This window comes from Ambystoma mexicanum, chromosome 3q, assembly GCF_040938575.1.
Source record: "Ambystoma mexicanum isolate Mex_15411 chromosome 3q, UKY_AmexF1_1, whole genome shotgun sequence".
In the NCBI taxonomy this organism is placed as follows: domain Eukaryota; kingdom Metazoa; phylum Chordata; class Amphibia; order Caudata; family Ambystomatidae; genus Ambystoma; species Ambystoma mexicanum.
The window spans coordinates 551299596-551325137 of NC_090926.1; the positions used below are offsets into that span (position 1 = coordinate 551299596).

General features: G+C 42.8%; 1 protein-coding gene across 2 annotated transcripts in view; it reads right to left on the minus strand.

The window, feature by feature from the left end:
- Nucleotides 1–25542, minus strand: part of LCP2 (lymphocyte cytosolic protein 2) — a 1016893-nt gene that overhangs the window by 373754 nt on the left and 617597 nt on the right. For both annotated transcript variants that reach the window (XM_069654319.1, XM_069654320.1), the window contains one exon: nucleotides 12680–12713. In XM_069654319.1, coding sequence (XP_069510420.1) covers nucleotides 12680–12713 — 34 coding nt within the window. The remainder of the gene's footprint in view (nucleotides 1–12679; nucleotides 12714–25542) is intronic.

The following is a 25542-nucleotide window of genomic DNA, read 5'->3' on the forward strand; positions in this document are numbered from 1 at the left end:
AAATTGCCAACCCATATCAGAAACAGTTTGTATTTGTTGTTGTTAGTTTTTGTCTATATTTTTATTAAATTTTTTATTAAAAGTTTTTATTGCTTTCACACTACAAAAAAGGAGCACAAATTAGTTTTCTAGTAAACACAAAACCTTTAACAGTTTTACTTTGAAGAAAATAAAAAAACATAATTCCAAAACCAAACTTGTGTCATTCTCCACTTTCCAATCTCATCTCTTTCATTCCATTCTTGTGTTAAAGGTATATTGTCTGCCCAAACAGTTGCATCTATATGCAGAGGATGAATAAATTAGACCCTCTCTTCAATATCGTCTTTTCCAACATTGCCAGAGTGAGACCTTTTTTGTTGCCAATAAGAATCCAGGCCCAATAATCCTCCGGGCTTAATGTTCCCCTCCTAAAGTCTCCCATGTTGGAAGCACGTTCAACTTCTAGGTTTTCGCAGATCATGGCTATATGAAAAATGGATTCCACTCTTCCTTTTTTTTTTGCAGAACCGACAGTTATTATTCTCGATCCCCTTTTGGCAACGTTTGAATTGGATTTATTTTGTTGGCATGATGTTCATTCTACAACGAAGGAGAAGATCTCTATATAGTGCGGATGTAAATGTGCATAAGTAACCAGAAGGTTTGTTTGGGCCTGTCTTCTCTATCCACCATCTGAATGAGTTTGGCAGGTCAGACCCTGCTTCGGTGGACTTAATCAGTCGGCTCTTTCCAAACGATATTTCACCTTCAGTGGGTTTCCCTTCAATAAGGTCACATCAACCTCTAGTAGTTCTAAAGTCTCACTCATATTCGTATACCAGTTTACTAGCAGTTTTTCCCTGGAATCTCTTTCTAGACATAGTATGGAATAAGAGCTAGAAGGTTCTTGCATAATGCATCTCCTGAAGAACGAAATTTCCCTCCACAGAACAATGGATGCAATAGATTGTAATCACAATTCTCTGCAAATGTTTGCTGTAGTTCAGAAGTCTTAAAATCCTTCGCCAGAGCTTACCTTCCATTTGTGCCCAAATATTTGTATTTATGTTTAGTAGAGTATCTGCACCATAGGTCAGCACTTGTTTGACCGTTTGTCGATAAAACCTTAGTATTGGTAATACTGAAAAGGCCCTGTAGCATCTGTGGATGGCAATTCCCTGATTCGTGAGAGCTTCCAATTTGGATTTTAGCCAAGCTACATGAGTGCTTTTGTTAATATTTCTATTCATTTTCACACCCAGGTATGTAACCACATCAACCACCGCCAAGCATATATTGTCGACTTTCCATTAGAAAACTGTTCTTTTCCTTTTTCTGGCTGTTGACATGATTAAGATTTGCGATTTCCCCACATTTAATTTCATACCATTGATGTTAAGGTAGTCATTAAAGGCGACTATTCTCCTCTGCAACCCGATCTCAGTTTAATCTAGAAAAACTATATCGTCAGCATATAGTGACCATGCTAGTTCCCTTCCATTCATTTTTGGTGGGAAAGCATGGATGATGTTTTTTGAGATATTCAAGTCTGATATGTATATAAAGAAGAGAATAGGTGCCAAAGTATTTCTTCGGATCCGTCCTATCGCCCTTCTTGAAGATAGGATAATAGGTGCCAAAGTACTTCTTCGGATCCGTCCTATCGCCCTTCTTGAAGATAGAAACCACCCAGCCTTCCCTCCAGGATTCAGGGATTTTGCGATTTCGCATTATCTGCTTGAACAGTGAGAAAGCAAAACCTGCCCATGCCTCTGGGTTACTTTTCATTTCACTATTGGCGACCCCATCCGGACCAGCCGCTCTCGATGTACTGAGGCTCTTGATCATTCGCACCAGATCTTCTTTATCAAATTCAAATTGCCAGCCATGGGTCACCCTTTCCTCCACTTTTTGAGACTTTGTAGCCGGGCCATGAACAGCATATTATAGTAAGTTACCCAGTTCTCTTCGGCTGCTCCCCCAAAGAGGCAATGGCTTCTACTGCCTCCACTGTTGTTGATTAATTCCCATATATTACGGGAATTATTGCTGCAAATTGCTAGCAGCATGGTTTCTGCATCCCGTTGTTTAAATCTCTGACTATGGCTCTTTATCCAGTTTTTATAGGATTGGCTACATTTCCTAAGGAGGAGCTTTTTTTCAGAGGAGGTACTCCATTTTTGTTTCCTCCTTTCAGCTCGATAAATCCGGCGTCATTTAACCAGTTCTATATCATATGTATGTACTGGGACTAGTTCAGAGTTTCTTTTAGTGCCATTTTTTTAAAATAAATCCTCTTAAATCCATGCATATTCTAGTAGTTTGTCATCAGTGACAAATTCATATTCTAGCCATTCTGCCAAAAGCGGTGTGACCGCCGAAGGAATCTTTAATCTATTTAGGCCTTCATTTATTTCAATGGGGGCATAAAAATTGGCTTAACCCCTACTTTAGGGATATGGATAGTAACAGATAGGAGGTCGTGGTCACTATGACGAGTAGAAATCACCTCAAAATTAGATATCAATTGTCCCAAAATTGGGGAGACAAAGCAGAAGTCCAGGCAAGCAGCCTGCAACCCATTTCTCCAAGTGTTTCTCCCCGGCCTGTCTCCTGTATAAGAACCATTCACCAGTTCCATACCATGCAAAGAAATCTCATTCATCCATTTCCTAGCCAGCCCCTGTAATTTGTCCTGTCCCTTGAAAGAAGGCGGAAATGGAAGTCACCACAAATTAAGATCTCACACCTTCTGGCCTCTTATCAAAAAAGGTCCATTCTCTTCACAATCATTTCCATCCAACTCTCAGCCAAAAGACCCTTCATTCCTCTGTGTACATTAATCAGTAAGAGCCTTGATGGATCCTGTTTGAGAGTTAGTTCCAATTCCAGGATCTAAGTATAGGCATTTGGGGTAGAATGGGAGCTTACTTTAATACCACCATCAACCTTTATTAAAGTTAATAGGCCGGAGTAAGGTCTCCCTTACACCCCCTTCAATGCCGGATTCCAATATACCTCATATCCATCACAAGCCGGTTTTTCCCTCAACCAAGTCTCTTGGAGGCAGATGAAGTGATATCTCAAAAGTATTAGATCTTTATCAGTGAACAAGAATTCAGAGCCCCTGGTATTCCAACAGCCTAGTTTTAACTCATCTACCTCTGTCGGTTCCAGAGTCTATACATTCCTTTTCACCAGGCTTCTGGCAATCCAAGACCAGTCCTGATGGTGTAAGGTTATTTTCCTTTTTTCGTTCATGTTTTGCTGGTCAAGTTTTGCACCCACTTCATTTCTGATCGTGAAATTTCCCAGTTGTGATAGTTCTTTTTTCGAGAAAGCCTGGATTGACAGCCTTGAGGTTGTTTCAACAGTATCCCTTTCTTTTTGGGCAGGTTTAAAAAAAATTGCTCCGATGAATTGGCTTTCTCACAGCTCTTTTTCCACTGTTTCAGTTGATGTGATTTCCTTCAAGTCGTATCGCAGGGCAAGTAATCTTTCCTTTTGTTTCCATAGAGCTTCTTTAATGTTAATCGACTCTAAGTGCATGATTACTCTGTCTCCTCTATCTTCTGATCTGATTTTGTCTGTTATATGTATATTGTACAGCACCTTCAAACTGTTCTATCTGGTAATGAGGTTGCACGTAAGAGATGATTTTTTCTACTACTACTACTAACAAAAGGACAAAAAACTAGAAAAACACTAGCAACCCACCCCTGTAAGGAAATACACAGATAATGCAAACCTTTGAATAGAAGGGGCACGTTGGGTAGTAAAAAACAGGGTTTTGCAGGTAATTAGTGGTTGCAGGAAGTTCAAGTTTGAGGATAAAAGCATGAAAGTGGTCTGAAATGTCACTACGGCCCATTGAACAAGGCCAGGGGACAGAACCATTGTAGATGGCGCAACATTTTTTTTTCAGGAGCTCAACAGTGGTGAGCCTGTCTTCTGTGTCCTTTCTGATGGGTCGATTTGTGTTTGAATTGTCTACAACACAGTGCAATTTAAGAGCCAGGCGATTCATTTCAGCAGAGAGCTGGCTCGACTGGTTCAATAGTGTGTATGGTCGGAAGCTTGGAACAGGCGGTGATACAAAGCAGTTTGAAGCATATAGTGTCAAAGGCAGCTCCGATGGGTCATTGCTGTAACTTGAATAGGTTTGATGACAATCGAACCAGCTTGAAACAGTCCACAACTGCAGATAGAGCAAAACAAAGCTTTGTTTAATACTTGGGGTGCTGTGAAACCCGCCACTGGTTCTCAGAGGAAAGGTGAGTCTGTCCTCTGTCCTTCCCATCCAGGAGGGGCGTTAGGGGCACTTGCAGGATGGACACTTCAGCAGGCAGAGGCCAGGGTACCAGTGAAGTAGTTAGGTTTACCTGCAGCATGCCACTACAAATGTTCCACTGAAGTGAGTAGGGAGAGGGTCTTATCTTCATCCCAATGGCTGGGTACAGTGGGTGTTTACCATTGAATGTCTCTTTAAGATGGGTATTAAAATGATTCAGAGATGATTCCTCCAGAGAATTCAAAGATTATTCCATTAAGGGGGGGTCTCAGCACCTTGTATATCCATTTTGCCACCGTGGATTGGTCCATTCCAAGACTTCTGTAAGGGGCCAATCCTTGCTACTGTAACAAGGTGTTTTCCTCGCGATGTCAGCTCCCAGAGTGCCTTATCAGCAGGAAGATATGGGGCGCACAGGAAGGAAGTGTGACCTATGTATTTTCAATGTGGTTGACCCTTCTTCCAGTGTTCAGATCCCTTCTACAGCTAGATTATTCTCCCCGTCTTCTGTCTTCCTGAGATCAAAACTACTCCAGCAGTTATCCTCCTGGTGTGACTTCCCCATTGTGTTGCAGATATCCCCTTGAATTATCAGCTGCAACCCTACCCTCTGAGGTTATGTCCTGTTTTCCTCGGAAGGTGTCATGCCTTTCCAGCAGACAACAAAGAGAATGGGCACAGCCTCTGACAGCAATACACATAGGGCTTTGACAGCATCAGGTGTAAGAGAAAGTCATATGATAACACATGTACATCAAATGGGTTGTTGGCAGTTATCATTCTATTTCCTCATAGGTCACTATATCAAACTAAATATAGTTTTAAATTTACATTTAACCAAGGTTCTGCCACCGGGTCATGGGCATACACAGTTATATATATAGTTTGAAGGATGGGTTCCCCTGTTAAAAGCTCCCATGGCTATTGGAAATATTGGGATGTTACTGTGTAACTGTTACGTTGCCAAATCAGCTTGAAGCTGCTGGTCCAGAAAAGGTACACGTGTTTAACATACTTTTCAGCATTGGGCATTGGAAAGTGGGGCCTGATTAGCAAAGCCCACTCTCTGACAAAACCAGCATAATTTTGCATAGCAAAAATCACAAAAGCTCAGCATAACACACCCTCATGGAAGGAATTCTGTCACAAGTGTATTCATGACATTAGCATTGGATTGCGCAGTCTTTCCCCACCCGCTTCCAAGGTCAAAAGCTAAAACATTCAATACTGATTGGATGAATGCAGCACTTACAGCAAGACAGGGGACAGCATGGGCAGCAGGCCCCACTCTTGCAGAGATCTCAAGCCTATTGGACATTGTTCACACTAGTTGTCCATTGATATGTTCACACGTGCATGAAAGATAGCTAGCAAAGGCACCATGCAGAAATCTGATAAAGAGGGCAGAGTCCAAATCATTCAAGGTTACAGATCAGTGGGATGGCTATTTCTACTTGAGTCTGGCATGCCCTTAAATTAAATGCTGGAGATGGAGAGATCTGCCAAACCCTCACACGAGGGTGTACCACATTGAAGCTGCCCTAGCCAGCTCGGAGTTTCAACAAGAACAAAAGGCAAAATGGACCTCATCAGCTCAAATGCATTTTTCTCAAAGAAGCTGAAAGAACTTCAACAAAGATGGCAGAAAAATGTGAATTCTGCCGGAGGTGCCGCCCCTTGAATGCCATTGTACAGTCAAAGGAAGGAAATGCTGAGCCTGTTGGGAACTGAACTACTATGAGAAGGTGTGCAGGTCTGTGAGCAGTAAATCCAGTGGGCACCAATGCAAAGCATGCCAATTTAGCAAAGTGTATAAAGTAAGCAACAATTCATCCCGTAAAAGAAGCTGTTGATGGAGATGAAGGATATACCGCCTTAATATAGTAGACATCAACAAAACCCAGGAGATCTCGTCTGAAATGTAAGGTAAAAGTGCTACTGGATGCTGCAGCATCTGTAAATGTCATGGCTGCAGAGAGGTCTCCCTCACGGTCAGTTGTTTTTCTAAGAAATGAGCTGGGGGTAGTTCTCTATCTACGGCTGGGTCCTCCCTCTGGAACAGCCTCCCTGCCACTCTGTAACTTGGGGAGAACCATCTCCAGTGCCGGAAGCCCCTCAAGACCTTCCTCTTTGCTTCTGCCTTCTCTCCTCCTCTGCCTGTTGATCTGTTTTGTCTCGGCATCGTGCACCTGGTCTCCCTCTGTCTTTAGGGCCCAAGTACCTGCTCACCCTGCCACCCAACCGCACAGCCTCCGGGCAATCCCTTGCACTGGGGTCTGTATCTGTAACCCTATGGCCCCCCTTTCTTTTTATGCACTTATTCAGACTCACCCTTTCTGTTGCCTTATTCCTAGCACTTGCCACTTGCTGGCAGCACTGCCACTGTTTGTTGCTTTTTGTTATTTATGTATTTATTTATTCATGTTTTACTTATTTATTTTTTTCTCAGCACTTTCCACCGCTCCCCCTCTCCCTTTTTCTTATCCATCTCCCTCTCCCATGCACTTGCACGTTCTCAATGTCACTGGGCCTAGTAAGATCGGTGCTTTTGTTCTCCCTTGTTCCCCTCCCTTGCCTGTTTGCACTCTGAAACCCTTGTGTACGAGCAAGATACAAATAAAATATCAATATCAACAGTACAAGCCCCTACACAAACTCACATGCACCTCTACAAGTATCCATGCATATGAAACCTCGATTGGACTGAAAGACATATTTTCAATTGTGATTATGCATGAGGACATCTTTCCCCTCTTACTGTGGAAGTTTGAGTTGGTATTCCCAATCCACTGGAAAGCTAGTGCATGTGATTTGCAGAATAAACCCTTGCTGTTGGGAGGAGGATTCCTATTGTACTGTTGTGGTTTACAGAATGGATACAACAAGTCTGTTTTGCTATGTGTGCTGCTGAGTATTATTGAAGTTTGTGGAGGTCTTTTTCCCGCACATTCTTGGTGAGGAGAGGATTTTAGCCAGATATTTTTAAATCCCCTGTTACCTTTTCTCTTCCCTGATAGGGTATGCGAAATATAGGATCAACTTCCGGTTTTTGGTTTGTTTAAACAAGTTATTATGGAGAATGCAGTCCATGGGCCAGATTACAGAAACTTTGTACCGGTGCAAGGTCAAAGTTTGCACAGTATTAGCACTAGGGCACAGTGTGCCCTGTTTTTATAACATTGGGACACATTAAAAAAAAAACATTGGACCTCGACAAGTGCAGATTTGCATATTAAAAGCACAAGGACAATAACTGCCCTAGTGCAAAAAAGATGTATTTTCACTACATTTTTGCACCAGAGCAAAGTTTGCCCTAGTGATTATACGGGATGGTATTAGGACTAGGGTAAACTTTGCCCTGATGCAAAAATGCATCAACAATGTAACTTTGTGGCACTAGGGCGATTTTAGCCCTGGTGCTTTTAATATGCCAAACTGCACTTGTCAAGGTGCAATGGCTTTTCAATGTGTCCCAGTGTTTTTCAAAATAGGGCAAACTTTGCCCTAGTGCTAATACCGTGCACACTTTGCACTTGCACCAGTGCAAAGTTTCTGTAATCTGCCCCCAGATCTCCTCTAGTTTAGTTTGGTCACGTCACGTTTGCCCAAGGAGTTCTGGGGTTTTCCCTTGGAATGTCCTACTCCGGGTCCTCCTAGCAGGTTGCCACCTGCCTGCGGTAGCCCTAAATTCAAAATTGGGGCTTACATGCAAGCAATCGGGTGGAGAAATGCACAGGGGGAAATGTTAGTTAAGTTGTGTGCTCTTTCTCTGCTTCCAAATACCTGGAAAATGCCATTGGGGGTCAGTTTATTTGAAAGCATGAATTGCACCGTGATGCTTTTTCCATTAGTATTTACATGCACCCTGTCCCTTACGTGCAATATCAGTCATCTGCATACTGCCGTCTGCCCTTTATGCATGATTGGCATGATGGGCAGAGTTAACAATGGTTTCCTGTGGAATTCAATTGTTTTTAGCTGACATGAAATGCAGAAGGATTCAGTAAAAATGTCATGCTGGCGTAAATGGGTGCACATTTGCGTAACAGAGAATATGAGTGTGGCAGAAATAGCAATTTTGTTCCATGCACCCTCTACACCATACACATGAATGAAAATATTCTGTGGGGCGTTAAAAGCATGCCTAAAAGTTTTACACATGCTTTTTCATGGCACGCCATAATAAACATTACCCTCCCTGGAGTGTACAGTTAAGGTACGAATAGAGAACAGCTTGCTGCTACAATGACCCCCACAGTGTAATGCTTGGATGCACACTTGTATATCTGTTCTTTGGACTTTCTCCCATTCTGGCACGCAACGGTCGGGCTTTATCCAGCTGCACGTTTACTTCTGCTCTCAGAATTAGTACCGCATGTTAATCTTCAGGCCCAATGGAGATACCAAGAAGGCTTTTCAGAATGGTTGAGGTGGGTGATTTTCTTTTTGATGTGCCTGCTTCACACAACCCTTTGCTGCAGTCATTGTGATCAGCTGCCAGATGTAGCACATTCTTCCTCTGAGGCCTCTCGTGACAGCTTTGATGATGGCAGCTTTGGGATCAGTTGTGCTTTTGGATTTTTCCTATATCCTGTTAACTGCAGCTTCTAAAGATAGCACCTGCTAATCTCCAACGGTTTTTGGTTGACAGTCAACATTGTGACACCCCCTCTTTCCTGGACTGATGACTCTCCATGCAGATCTTTGTAGCATTGAGCGAAGACCCAGAGCAGCAGCCGCAGAGACAGGCACAAACATATCACCTATCACACATGGCCCCAACAGTGTGGGTCATCAAATCAAAGTTCTCTCTCCAGAAAACCTGCCTACCCAGTTCTGTAAAGACTACTCATAGCAGTAAGCACACCAGTGGGCGTATTATCAACTTCCCTTATACCAGTGGTCAGCCATCAGCCTCCGTTTGCACAGAATTGTAAAGACATCACGCTCACTGACCAGACATCCTCTACAACCAGCACTGTAAATAGTGCAACTTCCCTCCTTCGAGGGCTGTGAACGCCTCTGTCATCTTGCCACCACAGGGTGCTGCACGAAGGAAACAAACATCCAGTATGCATTTTGGAATTGTCTTTCGCGATATTCTAGAATCTTGTAGTTAATCATACAATGTCAAAATGGTCTAGTGTGGTCATTGCAGTCCTTCCTTCTGGCAAACCATGAAGCATCTGCATTTCAGAGCACTGAGCACTGCATCAGCCCCTTATGTTCCTTACACTGTACAACACTACTGGTTCGAGGCACAATGCATCCCTAAAGAATTTTTTATTTAAGTTTGGGTAGCCTTACCTTACCTCAAACCATGCCAAGACCACATTTGGCAGGTGCAGTATTGAGATCCTGCAGCTTTGCAGCAGGGTAAACCACTACTTGCTTTGACTTGTGACACCAGAACTCAGTGTTCTAGTGAATAACCTGCACATTGTTGCTCTAAGCCTTTTTCTGGCCTTTTCCCCTGTTCCAATTTGTTCCTGATTGGGGTGCTCCTGCACTCCAGTTTATTTACAGTGTGAAACATGTCTTGCAATCTCCTTCTGTTCAGACACAAGCGTTACTTGTGAATTTCTTGTTTTCACTCTGAATCTTGGCTTTCGGACTTCACCTATCTGTTCTTTAATGGGATTGTCAGTCCTGTCTTCTGTTTTTTGTGTTCTGTGGGGGAACTCAAGGCAAATATACACGTCACTCCAGGGCATATGGTTTGACACCTCTTTATTTCCACAACAGAATGGTCATGTTTACGGTGAGAGAAATGCCTAAAATGTATAAAGGGAACCACTGCAACAAAATAAATGAAACTGTGCCTGGATGGGTTGAACAAAATTGTGGTCTCTGAGTGCTCCCAATGTCCTAGAACTTAAAGATCCAAAAACTAATCTAATTGATTCTCGCCCCTCTAGGGATGCCCTAATCTAAAACGAAATGTTCAAAGATGTGGCCAACAGAAAAGTTTAATGTAATCTTAGAGTTTATAAAATAGCTAATAACATCAAGTTGCAAGGATTGTCTAAAGCAAACAGTTCCTAAATCCTATTCTTAAAGGCCCCATGATACCCACAATATATATTTTGCCAAAAATACTTAATGAATTTACAGTCAGATGATGCCAAATGTCAGCAACATTAATTTGCAGCTTGAACCTGTATCAGACTTGATTCACTGCTATCTCAATCCTATGGTAAAACACTTGGGTCCCCTACATGCATTTCTTACAACTATTAAGTAATGTGTACTGGAATGATAGCTATATATTAGTTACTTTAGATGTTACATCTAGAACCATGAATTAGCCAAAAACTATATTAGCTACCGTTACAACAGTAAATCAGCTTCATACTACAGTGAAAATGTTATATTTCTAGAAATGTTGGATTTGACTCTAAAAAAATAGTTTGTATTCAATGATAATTTGCATAAACACATGGACGGGGTAGCAATGGGTGCGAAGTCACACTAGTCAATTTATTTATGGGCCAGGTGGAGGAAACGCATGCCCTACCAATGCACAGTGATATGATTATCATTTGGCAGCAATTTATAGATGACATATTGATGGTTTGGGAAGGAGGATAGTTTAGCAGCAAGGTTCTCATCCTTGAACTTAAATTATTATGAAATCAAATTCATCATGACATCGAGCAGAACACTCATCACATTTCTAAATGTTCAAATATTCATTGCGGATGTCCCGATTGAAACCAGAGCATTTCAGAACACAACACAACAAGAGTTGTCATAAACGTAGTGTCATTAGGAACATCCGAACGGGAGAATATATCAGCGCAAAAGGAAATTGCCCGAGAGCCCTAAATGGGAAATCAGCTGCAGGTAGAAACACAACGCGGCATGTAAACATAACCGCGTGTGTTTCTGCCTGCTGTGGCTTTCACTTTGGGTCTCCGGTGCTCCCCTGGGAGCTAAGAGCTAAGACATAGATAAGGAAGGGAGGGGGAGAGTGGGAAGGAAATGGAAACAGACAGGCGACTACCGTACTAGGCCTGACGACATTTCTGGTATAGCCGGAGAAAAACAAAAGGTGAGGGAGAGGGGTGCAGAAAGGGAGGGGAGGAACAAAACAAGTGACTATCATAGTAGGCCTGACAACATTTCAGATAGTGCTGGAGGGGTGGTTGGGAGGAAAAAAACAGTAATGGGAGGGTGGAGGGAACAGACGAGGTTGCTATCATATTAGGTCCAGGGACAATTCTGATAGAGTAAGTGCATAGAAGAAAGTCAGGGGAGGAGATAGGAAAAGGGAGAAGGGAAAGGAGGAGAGAAAAGAGAGTAAGCAGTCAAAAAGAGTGGAGAAGAAAGAGTGGAGAGCGAATACAACTGCAGAAGTAGGTAGTAACACATAATGTTGCAAGCCAGGATACAAGATGAAGATTGGAACAGCATGATTCAGGGCCACCATGAGTACAAGATGCAAAGGAAGTCCAGCATGAGAGTTGAGAAAGAGTGACGCACCGTGAATGAAGTCCATAAAAGTCAAATCCAGCATTGGCCACAAGACAGTGATGGTGAAGGAAGGCACCAGGTGGGTGGGGCTTGCTAAGTGGTGAAAAAGAGCAGCAAGGTAGAGTACCCCCCTCGAAATCCAACTAGGCCAGTATAAGGTTCTGTTCCAAATCTGCAACCCAGGATTGAGCCACAGTGAAGCATCATAATGCAACCATATGTCATATATCTTAAAAAATGGGGCCTTTACAAGCACCAACCCTATTCATTGGCTTTGCCTCTATAATTGAGCCTCAGTAAAAATAAAAATAAACAGTTTCCACTGTGCACCTTTAAGCAGAAATAGTCCTTTACTGTGCAAAGGAGTGACCATGTTTTCAAGTGTCAGTCCTTTTATGCGCGCCATGTTGGTCGCGGACAGCTGAACACAGGGACCTATCAGCACTGGTATGATGTTTCCTATATTGTCATCATAAGCACTAAGAAAGAAACGGCCAGCACCCAAATGGCTACGCCCATAGAGGGCTTACCATAGAGTATCTTCGATGTTGCTTTCAGAACCCAGGAATGAGCCTGCCAATTACCCCACCCATTAGTACATTAATGACAGAGTCAGCCCTGCAGCAATAAATATTCACACATTAACACTTCTGTGGTATTTTACAACATGTCCGAAACCTGTACAATTATGCAGGTTCTTTTTAATTTTATGAATGGTAAGACAGGAAAATAATCAGCAGATTGCCATATTTCATTCGCAAAGTTTGCACTGCTCACCCTAAATAAAACAATGTCAGAAAAATGACAAAGGTGTACATGTACATCCCGGACACTGGCAGCAGTTATTGTCGAATTCGCCCCTTCTGGTCAGTTGTGAATTGTGTTTATGCTTATGGTGTATGTATATATATGTAAAGAACATGTACTTACCTTTTCAGGATTTATGTCATGTTGTCGTGGTGGGCTAGAATAAAGGAAATAGAACACATTTTAGTGGGAAATGAAACATCTTGGAACAGGGGACCTTGAAGGCTACTTCCCTGAATGATTCCAATGCAAAATACAAGATGACAAATGGTTCCTGTTTCAAGGACATATTCTAGTGTAGACACATTCTTAAAGCCATACAAGACTAGAAATAGGGGTTTCAATCATTCTTGAAGTTATTACCGTCAATCAAAATTGTCCATTATCTTGGACTGATTTGTCTTCGGTGTCACTGTTATGGTACATAAAATAATCCGTTTGAAAGCCCAAAATACCCTTCATTGCTGATGGGATTAATTAATTTAGATAATTATTCAAACGAAACGTTTAGGTTCTACCAACTCACTGCAACAACTTAGTGAGTAGATTTTTGTTACAACGCAAGTTGAGGGGTTGCAATGATGAGCCAGAAGACCAGGTTGGGTTAAGAGACTTTAGTGGGTTTGTGGTACATAGGTCACAGGCAATAAGTTACAGGCAGGATAAGTACATAAGGGAGGGAAGCATCCACCGGTCCCCCCTCTGTTCAGCTCATTTTCCAACTCAACAGGGAGGACCTTGGCACTCACACCAAAAAATTCTAGATGGAACACTATAATACAAGCATTCCAGGCACAGGCTCACATATACTTAGGAAACAGCTAATGAACCAGGATAGGTAAGACATAACACATCTCCCCCCTTACATGACAATACAATGAAGGAAGGAAACAGAAGGAAAAGTTATAAATGGACAATATATCTAAAGAAAACTATCCTTCCATATCCCATCCAGCAAACCACTAATAGTCATATGCTATTCCCTTCCAATTCCATGATATAGCTAAAAATAGCTAATCCACTACAAGACACTCGCCAGAACCATAATGGCCATTTATGGAACTCAGCTACAGGGAACCAGCCCACAATCTAATAAACAAACCCGACCACCTACATCATATCATTAACCCTGTTACAACATTCTCCAACATCAAAAGCTTCTTGAAAGAAACTACAGGGTTAATACCCTCTATCTGCCTAATGCATATCATTTAGAGACACAAATTGCCTCCACATAACATCCTGCTGAGCACCAACCACATTAACGGTGACAAATAGCACCAATGTTGATACCCAACCAAATGATCAATCATTAACTAACTAACACATTGACACAAAAATGTGCCAACATAAAACCAGGTCTGTAACCTAGCTACTAACCTTGAAACACCAATGCTCACCCCTGAGCACATTAACATTTGAACCTATGTAAGTTCACTACCTGAACAAGAGAATGCTCGCTACAACTAAGCATATTAAACATAGGCATTCTTAAAGGTCAAGGAACTAACCTATTACTAGACAATGAGCAAACCATGCTCTCATACTGGCAAACAGACGTTCACACAACCACAATCACACAGCTGACTTATTACTAACTTACACAGTTTGTTAAATAAACTAATGAACAAATTCAGCTTGAAAAATGTGGGGATATAAAACGTTTTAAGTTACACCACCATAGCGAGTCCCAAAAATCATGCTTGCAAAGTTCAGTTTTGACATATACCTGTGGAAAAATTGTTAGGTTAATAAAAACATTGTCAAAGTGAACATATCAAAGAAATGCAGTAGTTCTATGGCACTCACAATATCCACACAAAAACAACAAGACGAATTCAGCATAACAAATTTTGATAATCCGAAAATTAGGTGCGCTGCAATAAAAATTCAAAATGTTATGCCTGCAGAGTCTTTGTTGATATGTAGCTGTGGGTTAGTTACTGCAAACTGCACTATACATTTTATTACATGCCATTTATTTTGGTTGCATTAATTCCATTCCATTACCACTTAAAACCTGCTAAAACATTGGTGCCATAGCCATTTCCAATTAAAACTTGCCAATAACCAACATTGGCACCATAACTTTAGGTCCAATGCAATTACTAAAACACTTGCCAAACAAAACACATTGGCACCATAATAAAACACTGCTTATTGGCACCTAGCCACCATATGGCTCCAAAAAATAATTCAATTGCCCACCCTTGGGTAACACTCATGCTTACAGTTTGGCACACACCAATCTATATTCACACCAATAAAGAGACCCACAGCACATGGCCACTGTAAATCAACACTCCTGCCAACGCTATTGGCACAAAAAACAGGAAACTCCTTTCCCAGAAGCATGTTGTAGAATGCCATATAACAAACCATAAAAACTACACCACAATGCCTGCAAAATGTGACCCATGTTTTCATATATCACATTCCCAAAGTGATGCATTGCCTTCATTTTCATTTTCCAAACAACATTTCAGCATGTGATGGCCTTTGCATTTACAATATAAAGAAATGTTGCATGGGTACATTGCATGTTGCTTTCAACTCTTAAATATCAGCTCAATAAAATGGCAATGTCACAAAAAAAATTGCAATGTACATAAGGCAAAACATTTTGGGCCTCATTACGACTCAGGCGGTAAGGGTTTTACGGCGGCGTAAACAGCGCCGACCCTTACCGCCTGAGTACGAGGTCCCTTAGCGCCATGGCGGATTTAACACCTGCTTTTAGCAGGTGTTAAAATCCATGGCGCTAAGGGACCATGGAGTTAATTACGCCACCGTAATTTACGGTGGCATAATTAACACCTTCCCCACTCCCATTATGCCCTATGGGGCAAAAATGGGAATGGGGAAGGGTAAATGGGGATTGGGGACTTACCGCCCCGCCAACCTCGGAATAGGGCGGTAAGTCCGCCAACCACCATGGCGTAAACATAGTTTACGCCATGATGGTAAAGTCACGGCCCAGGCGGTAACTTACTGCCTGGGTCGTAATGAGGCCCTTTGAGTTCGCACATTACACTTCCAAGAAAATCGAAAGGCAGAAACACTTTCCTGAAGATCCGATCAGACAAAATGGAAATGCTAATAGAAAATAAATGCCTGCCGCTTTCATTTTGATAGCCTTGAAATGCATCCTCCAGTCATTGCAGTACATGTAACTGTTGTGATGTGCTTGGTTAGTCTGATGTGGTTTGCCATGTGATTTATGATGTCACCAGAGTGCCTGTGGAATGTTGATGCATGAGTCAGGGAATGCTATGATGAGAGTTCTATGCTGGGTCAGTTGAGCCTTCCCTCCCTGGGTGATGGGTGCCGGTGTCTGGTCTGTCCTGTCTTGGTCTTGGTCTTTCTATCTCCTTATTGCTTAAGTCTGAATCCTGTAACTGTAACATAAGAACTGAAGTAAACTTATCAAACAACCTAAAGCTGCCTGGACTGAGCTTTATTACAATGGCGACGAGGATTTCCTTAAAATCAAGAACCACATGCAGAGGAAGCTGATGAAACCAAGGAAACTAAGGAAAAAGCTGAGGATTGATATGCCCTGCTGCGGGGGGTGCAGGATGAATCAGGACCAGAAGATAACAGATGACACCGCCCCCATGAACCAAGTAAGCAAACCCATCACCCAGGGTGGACACGGGAGGAAGGGGCCATAAGTTCCATTAAGGATAAATGCAGCAGCATAGGCCATGTCCTGGGAGTGCTGCGCCTTGGGAGAGAAGCAGGAAGAGGCCCATGAGACTGGGGTAGCCCAAGAAGGAAGTGTACCTGGAAAGAGTCCTTTAAATAAGGGTGCCCCTGGGAGTTTCAGTCGTTTCTACTGCCCTCTATAAATTGGGTATGTTGTGTCAGAAGAGAAACTAGCCTATGTTAAGCGGGAAGGTCGGGCCCCGCCTGCAGGCTACTCTGCCAACCCTGCAAGTGTCCCACCGATGGGAGCTGAAGTCCCTGCGCCCAGCGAGTGATGCTGGAGTCATCTGTGAATGGGACTATGAAAAGCTGCAAGTTTCGGGTCGTATATGTAGGTGCAGCCTCAGAATTGTGTTTAAAGTGACGGTCGTGGCAGTGTGTGAAGAGAAATCGCCTGCAGAAGGTGGAGAGGGTCGAAAACTGTTTAGCAGCACCAACATATTCAGAGAAAAAGTTTGAAAAGCCATGTTGGGACGTGCCAAAGTTGGTATGCTTCAATACATTAATGGAGCAAGTTGCATGTGTAGCTGAAGAAGGTGTTTAAAAGCGCAATAGAAGCATTTAATGAGCAGCTGGAGTGAGCACTGAAGAAAGCGTGATATAAAGTCTAAGCGGAAAGGTTTTACATTTGTGGCTGAAGTGAGTGTTTGACATTGTCATAGGCGGCACCAGTGAACGACCGTTATTTCAGGGGACAGTGCAATTGTACCTTCATCATCGGTGGTGATTTCAAATGTTATGATGTAACGTTCCAGATGGGGGTATCGGCGAAACATCAGAATGCCACGTCCCCACGTTCTAAAGAGACCGTTTTGAAGATGCACCAGGTCTAGGTGCGTAGGGTTAAAGAAAGGACCTTGCTTAGATCACGCAACGTGATGTTTCACGCTGCGTAATGCGGAAGTCGGAGTTCCGTAAAGGATTCGGAGTTTCTGTTTGAGGTTGAAGCAGCTCTCCAGTTTGGATTAATGCGGCGATAACCGTTGTGACAATGGAATAATGCAGGCCGCTCTGCTCATTATGTGTGTCTGGTAGCTGCTGACGGTGACCCAGTAAGTCCCAGGAATTCGCCTTGATGAGGATTTATGCAGTGCGCATGAGCTTAAAGGAGTAATTAATATTGCGGCTGGGTTTTTCTATCTCTAAAGGCTGTGAAGTGAAGAAGGCATCGTGGGACATTTGTCTTGTTTAAATAATGCAATGCTGTTGTTTATGATCCTCTATGTTCTGCAAATGAAAAAAAAATTTTGCGGCAAGTGTGAGAGGAGGGTAAAATGTATTAGTGTCGTTTGGGTGATTGGTATGATTGGCGTGTAGAGATGTAATGTGTTAGGGATCTAACATGTTTCAAGCATTTGCAGGTTTGTGGACATATCAATTTCTTTAACGTTTTGGTATGTTTTGTTTGCATATTTTAAGGCAATGCAAGGTGCTAATGCAACGCGGAGTTTATTTAAGAGTTAGGATTTAAGAGTATATATATAAGACTCTCCTGTATGAATAATACAGAAATGCAAGTTACATATTTAAAAAAAAAAAAAAATTGTGTGTACGCTAATTGCAAATCTATAGTGTTGATAATTGCTAAAAGAAAAGATGTTAATTGAGGATGTACAAATGTCATGTATATCCATGAACTGGGAAAGTATGGAAGTGAAGGCATGTCACTAGCATATTATCTAGAAAGCGTATGGAAGTATAAAAGAATGAGTGGGTGCAACATTCAATTTTTTTTAACTAGAGGTTTTAGATACTAGGGAGGTAGCGCCTCCGCTGGTATTAACAGTAGGAAGTTTCACTGTTTATATGGGTTTGGTTGGGTGGTAGCGCCACTTGGAAGTGCACTCTACCAGTGTTTTTAGTTAGCGCTGTTTAGGTCAGGGAGATTGCGTTTTGTGATGCAACTAAAGTGAGGTAGCGCCTCGGTAGGTTTTAAGTGTAAGTAAGAGGATTCCTGAGGGTAGCGCCTTGTCAGGGATTTTGATTAGTGGTTAGTGAGAGTTGCACAATTGTGTATGGTACTGTAAAGTCTAGTGTCTTTGCTATAGCAGTAGTCTAGTGCTTTTGTTATGGCGGTAGTGCACTCTTTGGAGAATATGATTCTTATCCTAAAGGACAGCTTGTAGAAGTCAGGTGAAGCGAGTTGCTGGTAGGGGACGCCCTCCAGTACATACTATGATAAAGTTGAAGATGCTGTTCGGGGTGATGAATCTCAGGGTGATTTGTTTATCTTTATGTGTTATGTGTTGACCCTGGCTATTTTATCTGGTCAGGGTTTGATTATGAGACTGGATTGTACTGCCATTGAGAGCAGTGTTAGAGTCAACCATATGTTTTGTAGATGGTCTTGGAGTTGACTGGCCAGCATCTCCAAGCTGTTTGAGGAGCTTCACACCATGGTATGGTCAGGTTTGCTTGATTGGCTTGGTCCACCTATATAAATATATATATATATGTGCTTGTGTGTTTCTCAGGCATGCCTGTTGCTGGTTGTGAATCAGTGAGCTGTAGAATTTTACTGAACCTCTTATCTGTCTATGGTGATTTCGTTGTCATCCTGATGACTGGTATTGCGTCGGGGTGAAAAGTATGTGCTTCGGGGTGGCAGCCTGAAGGCTCGCTTGTGGCAGGGGCGAGCAGGAGGACCAAAGTTGTTTTATGTTGGTTATGGTATTGTGAGTTAGGTATAGCCTTGGATCTGGGCTGGTTTGTGTCTAGTGTGGGAGACTAGAGTCTGCCCGTGGCAGGGGTGGATGGGAGGTGATTAGTGCTGTTATTGATGGTGTTTAAGAATGATAGGCGGAGTTCTGGAATTGCATAGTTGTGGGTTTGTCATGTGAAACCTCCATTGCTCTTGGGTTTGGATGAGATGTGAGTCGTTCCTTTGTGAAAATGTCTGATAGGAGGGAGATGTGTTGTGACGCTTTTGTTGCAAGTGTGTTTGGTAAGGGGGAAGATGTGTTGTGATGTGCTTGGTTAGTCTGATGTGGTTTGCCATGTGATTTATGATGTCACCAGAGTGCCTGTGGAATGTTGATGCATGAGTGAGGGAATGCTATGATGAGAGTTCTACGCTGGGTCAGTTGAGCCTTCCCTCCCTGGGTGATGGGTGCCGGTGTCTGGTCTGTCCTGTCTTGGTCTTGGTCTTTCTATCTCTTTATTGCTTAAGTCTGAATCCTGTAACTGTAACATAAGAACTGAAGTAAACTTATCAAACAACCTAAAGCTGCCTGGACTGAGCTTTATTACAGTAACGTTCCAGTAATGCTGAAGGTAATGAACAGTCAATCCAGCTGCGCCTTTAACTCCTACTCAGTGTTAATATGACTTGCAGCCACTCCTTTTTACAGCATGTTCAAACGCAGCTTGTAAAAGTCTTATGAACGTGGGCGTGATGTCAAATGCCTGGCTACTTCTATGCGCTCTCTCGCTGGAGCCATTTGCACTGCTGATAAGCAGAGTCTCTCTTTTGTTCCCCGACCCCTTGCTCTGCCAATAACACGCCATTGACTTCTTGTGAAGCGCCAAACTAAAAATGCGCCTATGCCTTCATATATTAATAAGCCATTGCTGTGGCAGATGCAGAACAAATGAAAGTGAGCAGCGCTGCCCCCCAAAATCACTATAAATGTCCCTCACTAATCAGTCATGCAGGACATGGGGAGCGCTCACCTTCGGTCCGGGGGGTGGGGAGGGGGGGCCGGTGGATGCTTCTGGTTCCTCACTCCTTTTTGGTGGGCAACTTCCTGTGCACCATATTCCTTCTGGCACAAGTTTGCTTCTTTTCTGTCCTTTCTTGCTGCTTTTCAGCCCCAGGTACACCTCAATCACCAAAATCCTCGTCGCCAGTGTTACAACGCAAGTTGAGGGGTTGCAATGATGAGCCAGGAGACCAGGTTGGGTTAAGAGACTTTAGTGGGTTCGTGGTACATAAGTCACAGGCAATAAGTTACAGGCAGGATAAGAACATAAGGGAGGGAAGCATCCACCGGTCCCCCCTCTGTTCAGCTCATTTTCCAACTCAACAGGGAGAACCTTGGCACTCACACCAAAACATTCTAGATGGAACACTATAATACAAGCATTCCAGGCACAGGCTCACATATACTTAGGAAACAGCTAATGAACCAGGATAGGTAAGACATAACAATTTTCTTAGTATTTTATCTATAAAAATCTGGCATCTTCTCTGACAAATGTAGCCTTGCTCAAAACACAGTATGATTAAAAAAAAGTTGAGCTACATATTATCCCTACCATTTTGGAATCCATGAAGACTCTGCACAGCAGATCATAATGCAAATAAATTGCCCTCAGTTCGAACAACACATTTCACATCACATGAATTAAGCCAGTGACTGGTCAGATTCAATGGCACTTCCTTGGAAAACTAGTTCAAACATGTTGTCTGTAGGCCAGAGAGGCCAGTTCTCTGACAAAGAACAACATGTTCCAGCACGTCCAGCCGTAGCTGGGTCTCTGTGCCCCTCCCCCAATCCCTATTTGTTTCTTAGAAGGTGCCTTCAAATTGGGGGGCAAGGCTATTACGTGGTGTGCATAATCCAGATGGGCAGAGTCAAGAAACAAAAATAACAGGCATGTTGTTATAAATGGTAATTAAACACAATTTACTGACCCAGCTGGCCCTAGAATTTCATGGAAGTGATTAGAACCAGATGATCCATAATAAAACGCTGATAAACAGGTCGGGGGATCAGGAGACGGCAAACCAAAGTCCAATGTTGAGGAAGGCAGCCCGAGATGGCCACACCCCTTGAAGTGAGTCTTCAGCCTCCCTCCCTTTCCCTCTTCATTTCGACCGGGTCTCCTCTTCCTCACAACCACTCCCCAACTAATTCTGCCTGCCCACACCACTTACCTACACCAGCCCACTGTCTCGTCCTTCCACTCTACAGGCCGCTTCTCTGAAAGCAACGTACTGTGTGTCGCGCAACGTGACTCAACCGTTTGTGCATCGGGTTTTAGGCATAGCAGTTTAGTGACCACAATCAGATACACATTAGGGCCACATTATCTTCCTTAGATTGTGACTCTGTAAAAACAACACCATTCAATTCCCTGAGACATCATTAATGGGAAACATCTAAGAAACGGGGGAGCAATGGTTTATAGATTAAAGTTACAAGCTACCGTGATGAATTAGCTTGACATTACTTGTTGTGTGACCAGATAGAAGTAACAAGGAATTCATGTTTGTATTGTTTATAAGGGGTAGATTCCAGACATATTAGAGTGTTCAAGTGGGATGGAACTGCAAGTGATAATAAAACTCTCCATAGAGAGGAGAATGTCAACAGCAGCAATTGCATCGACAAAAGCATTTTTTTTTGTGCGCATAAGGCCAGTGGTGGCTCATCTGCAAGGAAGTGCCGACCTGCCAGAAAACACGCCAATTATGGAGAAGACAAGCCAGTCTATTGTTAACACAGAGTGCTCCCTCAGCTGCTTTTTGCAGTGGAGGGAGAGCTCCTAGGCTGCCTTAAACTGCCAAAGGGGAAAGTGGTTTCCGTTTCACAATTTCTGTTCACCAGGGTACATGGCCAATGGCCCATGCAAAGCCGGGGGCCTTTTGTTTCCCCAGCCTTGCAGAGCCCATTGTGGATGCAGGCTAGGGAACTGCACCTCTGAATGCGGATATTGGGCATTCCCACATCTCCCCATACATTCAGAGGGGTGCATCTGAAGAGCACCAGCTCCTGCGCTCATGTGCAAGAACCAGGTCGTGCTTTTTGCTTCCTGGTTCCTGCTCATGTTACACAGGAGCTGGAGGGCTTATGTGTTCCCTGGGGGGTGGCATGTGATGTGGAGCTGAGTCCAGACCTGGGCTGAAGGTGAGAAGAATGTTTTTTGTATTCAGGTGTGTGACTTATTCAGTAAGTGTATGATACATGGTTGGGTGCAAGTTGGCATGGTTGGGTGCTGGGCTTGAGTATGAATGAGCAAGTGTATTGTGTCTAAGTAAACGAGTGAAGGCTGTGTGGATCAGCGAGTGCATGTTGCATGAATGTGTATGGTGTGCGTTTGTGTGTTTGTACTGTGCTAGGCTGCTGAATTTGTAGTGGGGGAGGGAGAAGAGGCTTGGGGGATAAGAGCAACATGGGCATCTGATAAAGCAAGCATGATATGATTCATTACGTGGCAAGACTGGCTTTTTGGTGCAGCCAGCCTAGCCATTTCTTAGTGTGGTAAGACATATTATAATGGGCATCTTTGAGAAAGCAAGCATGATAGGTGTTATTACGTGGCTAGACTGAAATTTTGGTGCAGTTAGTCTAGCTGTTACTTTGGCATGGCACATTTTGATGAGCATCTTTGATAAATCAAGCATGATATGTTTTATGTGGCTGGACTCCCGTATTGGGGTAGTCTGTCTTGCTATTTGGATTAGGCTTTTTTTTTTACTGCCCATTTATGATAAAGCACATATGATAAGTGTTATTACATGGCTAGATTGGCATTTTGGTGCAGCCAGTCTAGCTATTTCTTAATATGAATAGAGTTTGTTTCCTGAGCATCTATGATAAAACACACATGATGGCTCATTAAGTGGCTAAGCTGGCATTTTGGTGCAGTTAGTCTAGCTATTTATTTTCCATGGCATTTTTTACTGGGCATCTACGATAAAGCAAGCATGATGTGTTATTGTATTGCTACACTGGTATTTTGTTGCAGCCAGTTTAGCTATTTCTCACTGTGATATGGCATTTTTAATGGCAAATCAAACAGGAGCATGTTCTTATGTGGGTATATTGGCATTTAGTGGCAGAACCAGTGTGGACATGTTTTCTTATAGCATCATTGCTGGCATTATACCACACGCAAACATGAGTATGTTCTTATATGGGAATACTGGCACATAATGGGGAAGCCGGCATGGAAATGTATGGGCACAACCGGCGGGAGAATGCTTTTTTGCTAGCATATATTGTGGACAAAAGCATAATAATAATGCATTGGGAAATATGCTCCTGTTCAGCTCTGGTGACTTGCATCTATTGCATACCCTACAGAACCAATTGCAAACTATCTGGCTTTTTAACACATGTTTCACTTAAACTGTAAATGCACTATTTTAACCCATTATTCAAAATGTTTTCTCGGGCAAGAACCACCTCGGACCTCTTTTGGTGGGAGGCAAAAAAGGGGAAATACACTGATCTAGATCATGTTAATGCTAGGTACTTTGATCAATTTCAAACTGTAAATCCCAGACGGATCTGCTGTTCATGGGGCATCAATGTGCACTACAAAAAGAGCCATATATGTACATTTGGCGACAACAACTCTGTAATTATGGTTCCACATTTTTATATGTACATATATATTAGAGGGTGGCCAGTAGTTAAGGTGAAACCTATCATCCATAGGAAATGCACAATTTCTACGGTTAATAACCTTTGAGCCATATGACGGGTTAATGCAGCATTTGACATTCCTTTTCGGGGGCTCAGGACGCCCAGAAATTGAAAATTGTGCACAACCATGTTATGGTTCAAAAGACACAAAGGGCCAAAGAAAATGTGCAACAAACACTGGAGGAAGACTATGCTTGTTTGCTATATTCTTGGTTGTCATTGGACAAGCTTTTCAAGTGTCTTAACTGTGAAGATCGCAATGCATGCCTGACATCAGGCAGGAAGATATCTACATGATTGTACCTCCCTCTTCCTCATCGCAGGACCCCACTAACTCCATCTCAATCTTCCTCACCTGAGTACCTCACTAAATCCACCTCAATCTTCCTCGTTGCAGTACCCCATTAACTTCATCTCACTCTTCCTCATCACAGTCACCCACTAGCTCCACCTCACTCTGCTTTATCATAGTCCCTGACTAATTGTACCTCACTCTTCTTCATCCCAGTCCCCCACTAACACCACCTCACTCTATTCCAACAGTTCCCCACTAAATCCACCTCACTTTTCATCACAGTCCCCCACTATCCCCTATGTTTTAAGACCTTCATAAAAGAAAGGGTATATTGCATCTGCGCTCAATGTCATGTTGTGTTATGTTAGGTTAACCTATACCTCGCACTGTCACCATTGGCATGGCCTCCAGGTGTTCACATGGTTCTGTAAGAAAGTGGTTCGGGTAGGAAAGTGAGGGAAGAGGGAGTAGGATAGACGTTATGCTTTTCTGTTGCTGCTTGTAGAATCAAGAGGAACTGGCGTCTTGTTCAAGTCGGTTTTCTAGGTGTGCTTGGATTGTGCACACTGGAGTCACTGTGTCCAGAAGGGTAAAGTTCAGTGATTCAGATACCTGTTTGCAGCAGTTTGTTTGTATGGTGGATTGTGTGTTTTTGTGAGATTACACTGATCCATTAGATTGTGTGAGGTAAGTGTATGTATGCTGGGCGGAGCCAGGAGCAGGGAGGGTTAGTATTTGTTGCATTGTGTTTTATTGTTGGTTCCGGAATATGTTCAAATACAGTTAAAAAAATCATGATCTGCTGTACCAGTGATGTCACTCATGATGTCATATATGATATCATCAGTGATGTCATTTGTGATGTCATGATGGTGCTCAGGGGATGTGCAATGTGGGCCTCATAGTTAAGGTGGCGTAGCTTACAGCTCCCGCCAAATTTCAGGGGTCTTGTGGCATTACATTGGCACTTTAACGTCATTTAAACTAAAGTTTCTTCACTGAATTTCAAGTGTTCTGTTGTATTGAACATATTCACCTTAATTAAAGTGTTTTCACTGAATACATATGTATATATAAATATAAATATATATATATATATATATATATATATATATATATATATATATATATATATATATATATATGTGTGTATATGTATTTATACATATTATGTGGCTATTCATATGTCCCGGGGCTGCTATGGGGGTAAAGGTGTAAAGTGTCCACTGGTTCTGGAGGAGCATAATGCTTGGCCCCGGCAATGTGGCCTCAGGACATGGCTGGTGGCCCACAGATCATCTATGGGTGTTAAGTGACCACTGGATCTCAGTGCAGGGCCAGTGACTACTTTGGGTTGCTTGGGATAACCTGGTTCATGGGTAAAGCCACTGTCCGAGTGAATGTGGTCACTGGCCATGGCCACACGCCATGGTCAGTGACCCATGAACTCGAAATGGGTTTGAAGTTGTCGAATGACCCCTTCAGGTGGCCTGGCCAGGCCAATGTGGCTTTTGGTCAGATGTGCAGACAGGGTATGGCCTGAGCGGGCAAGGCCCACTAAAAAGCTGTAAGTGCCCACTCAGCAGTGCTGTGTGGGCATTTACAGA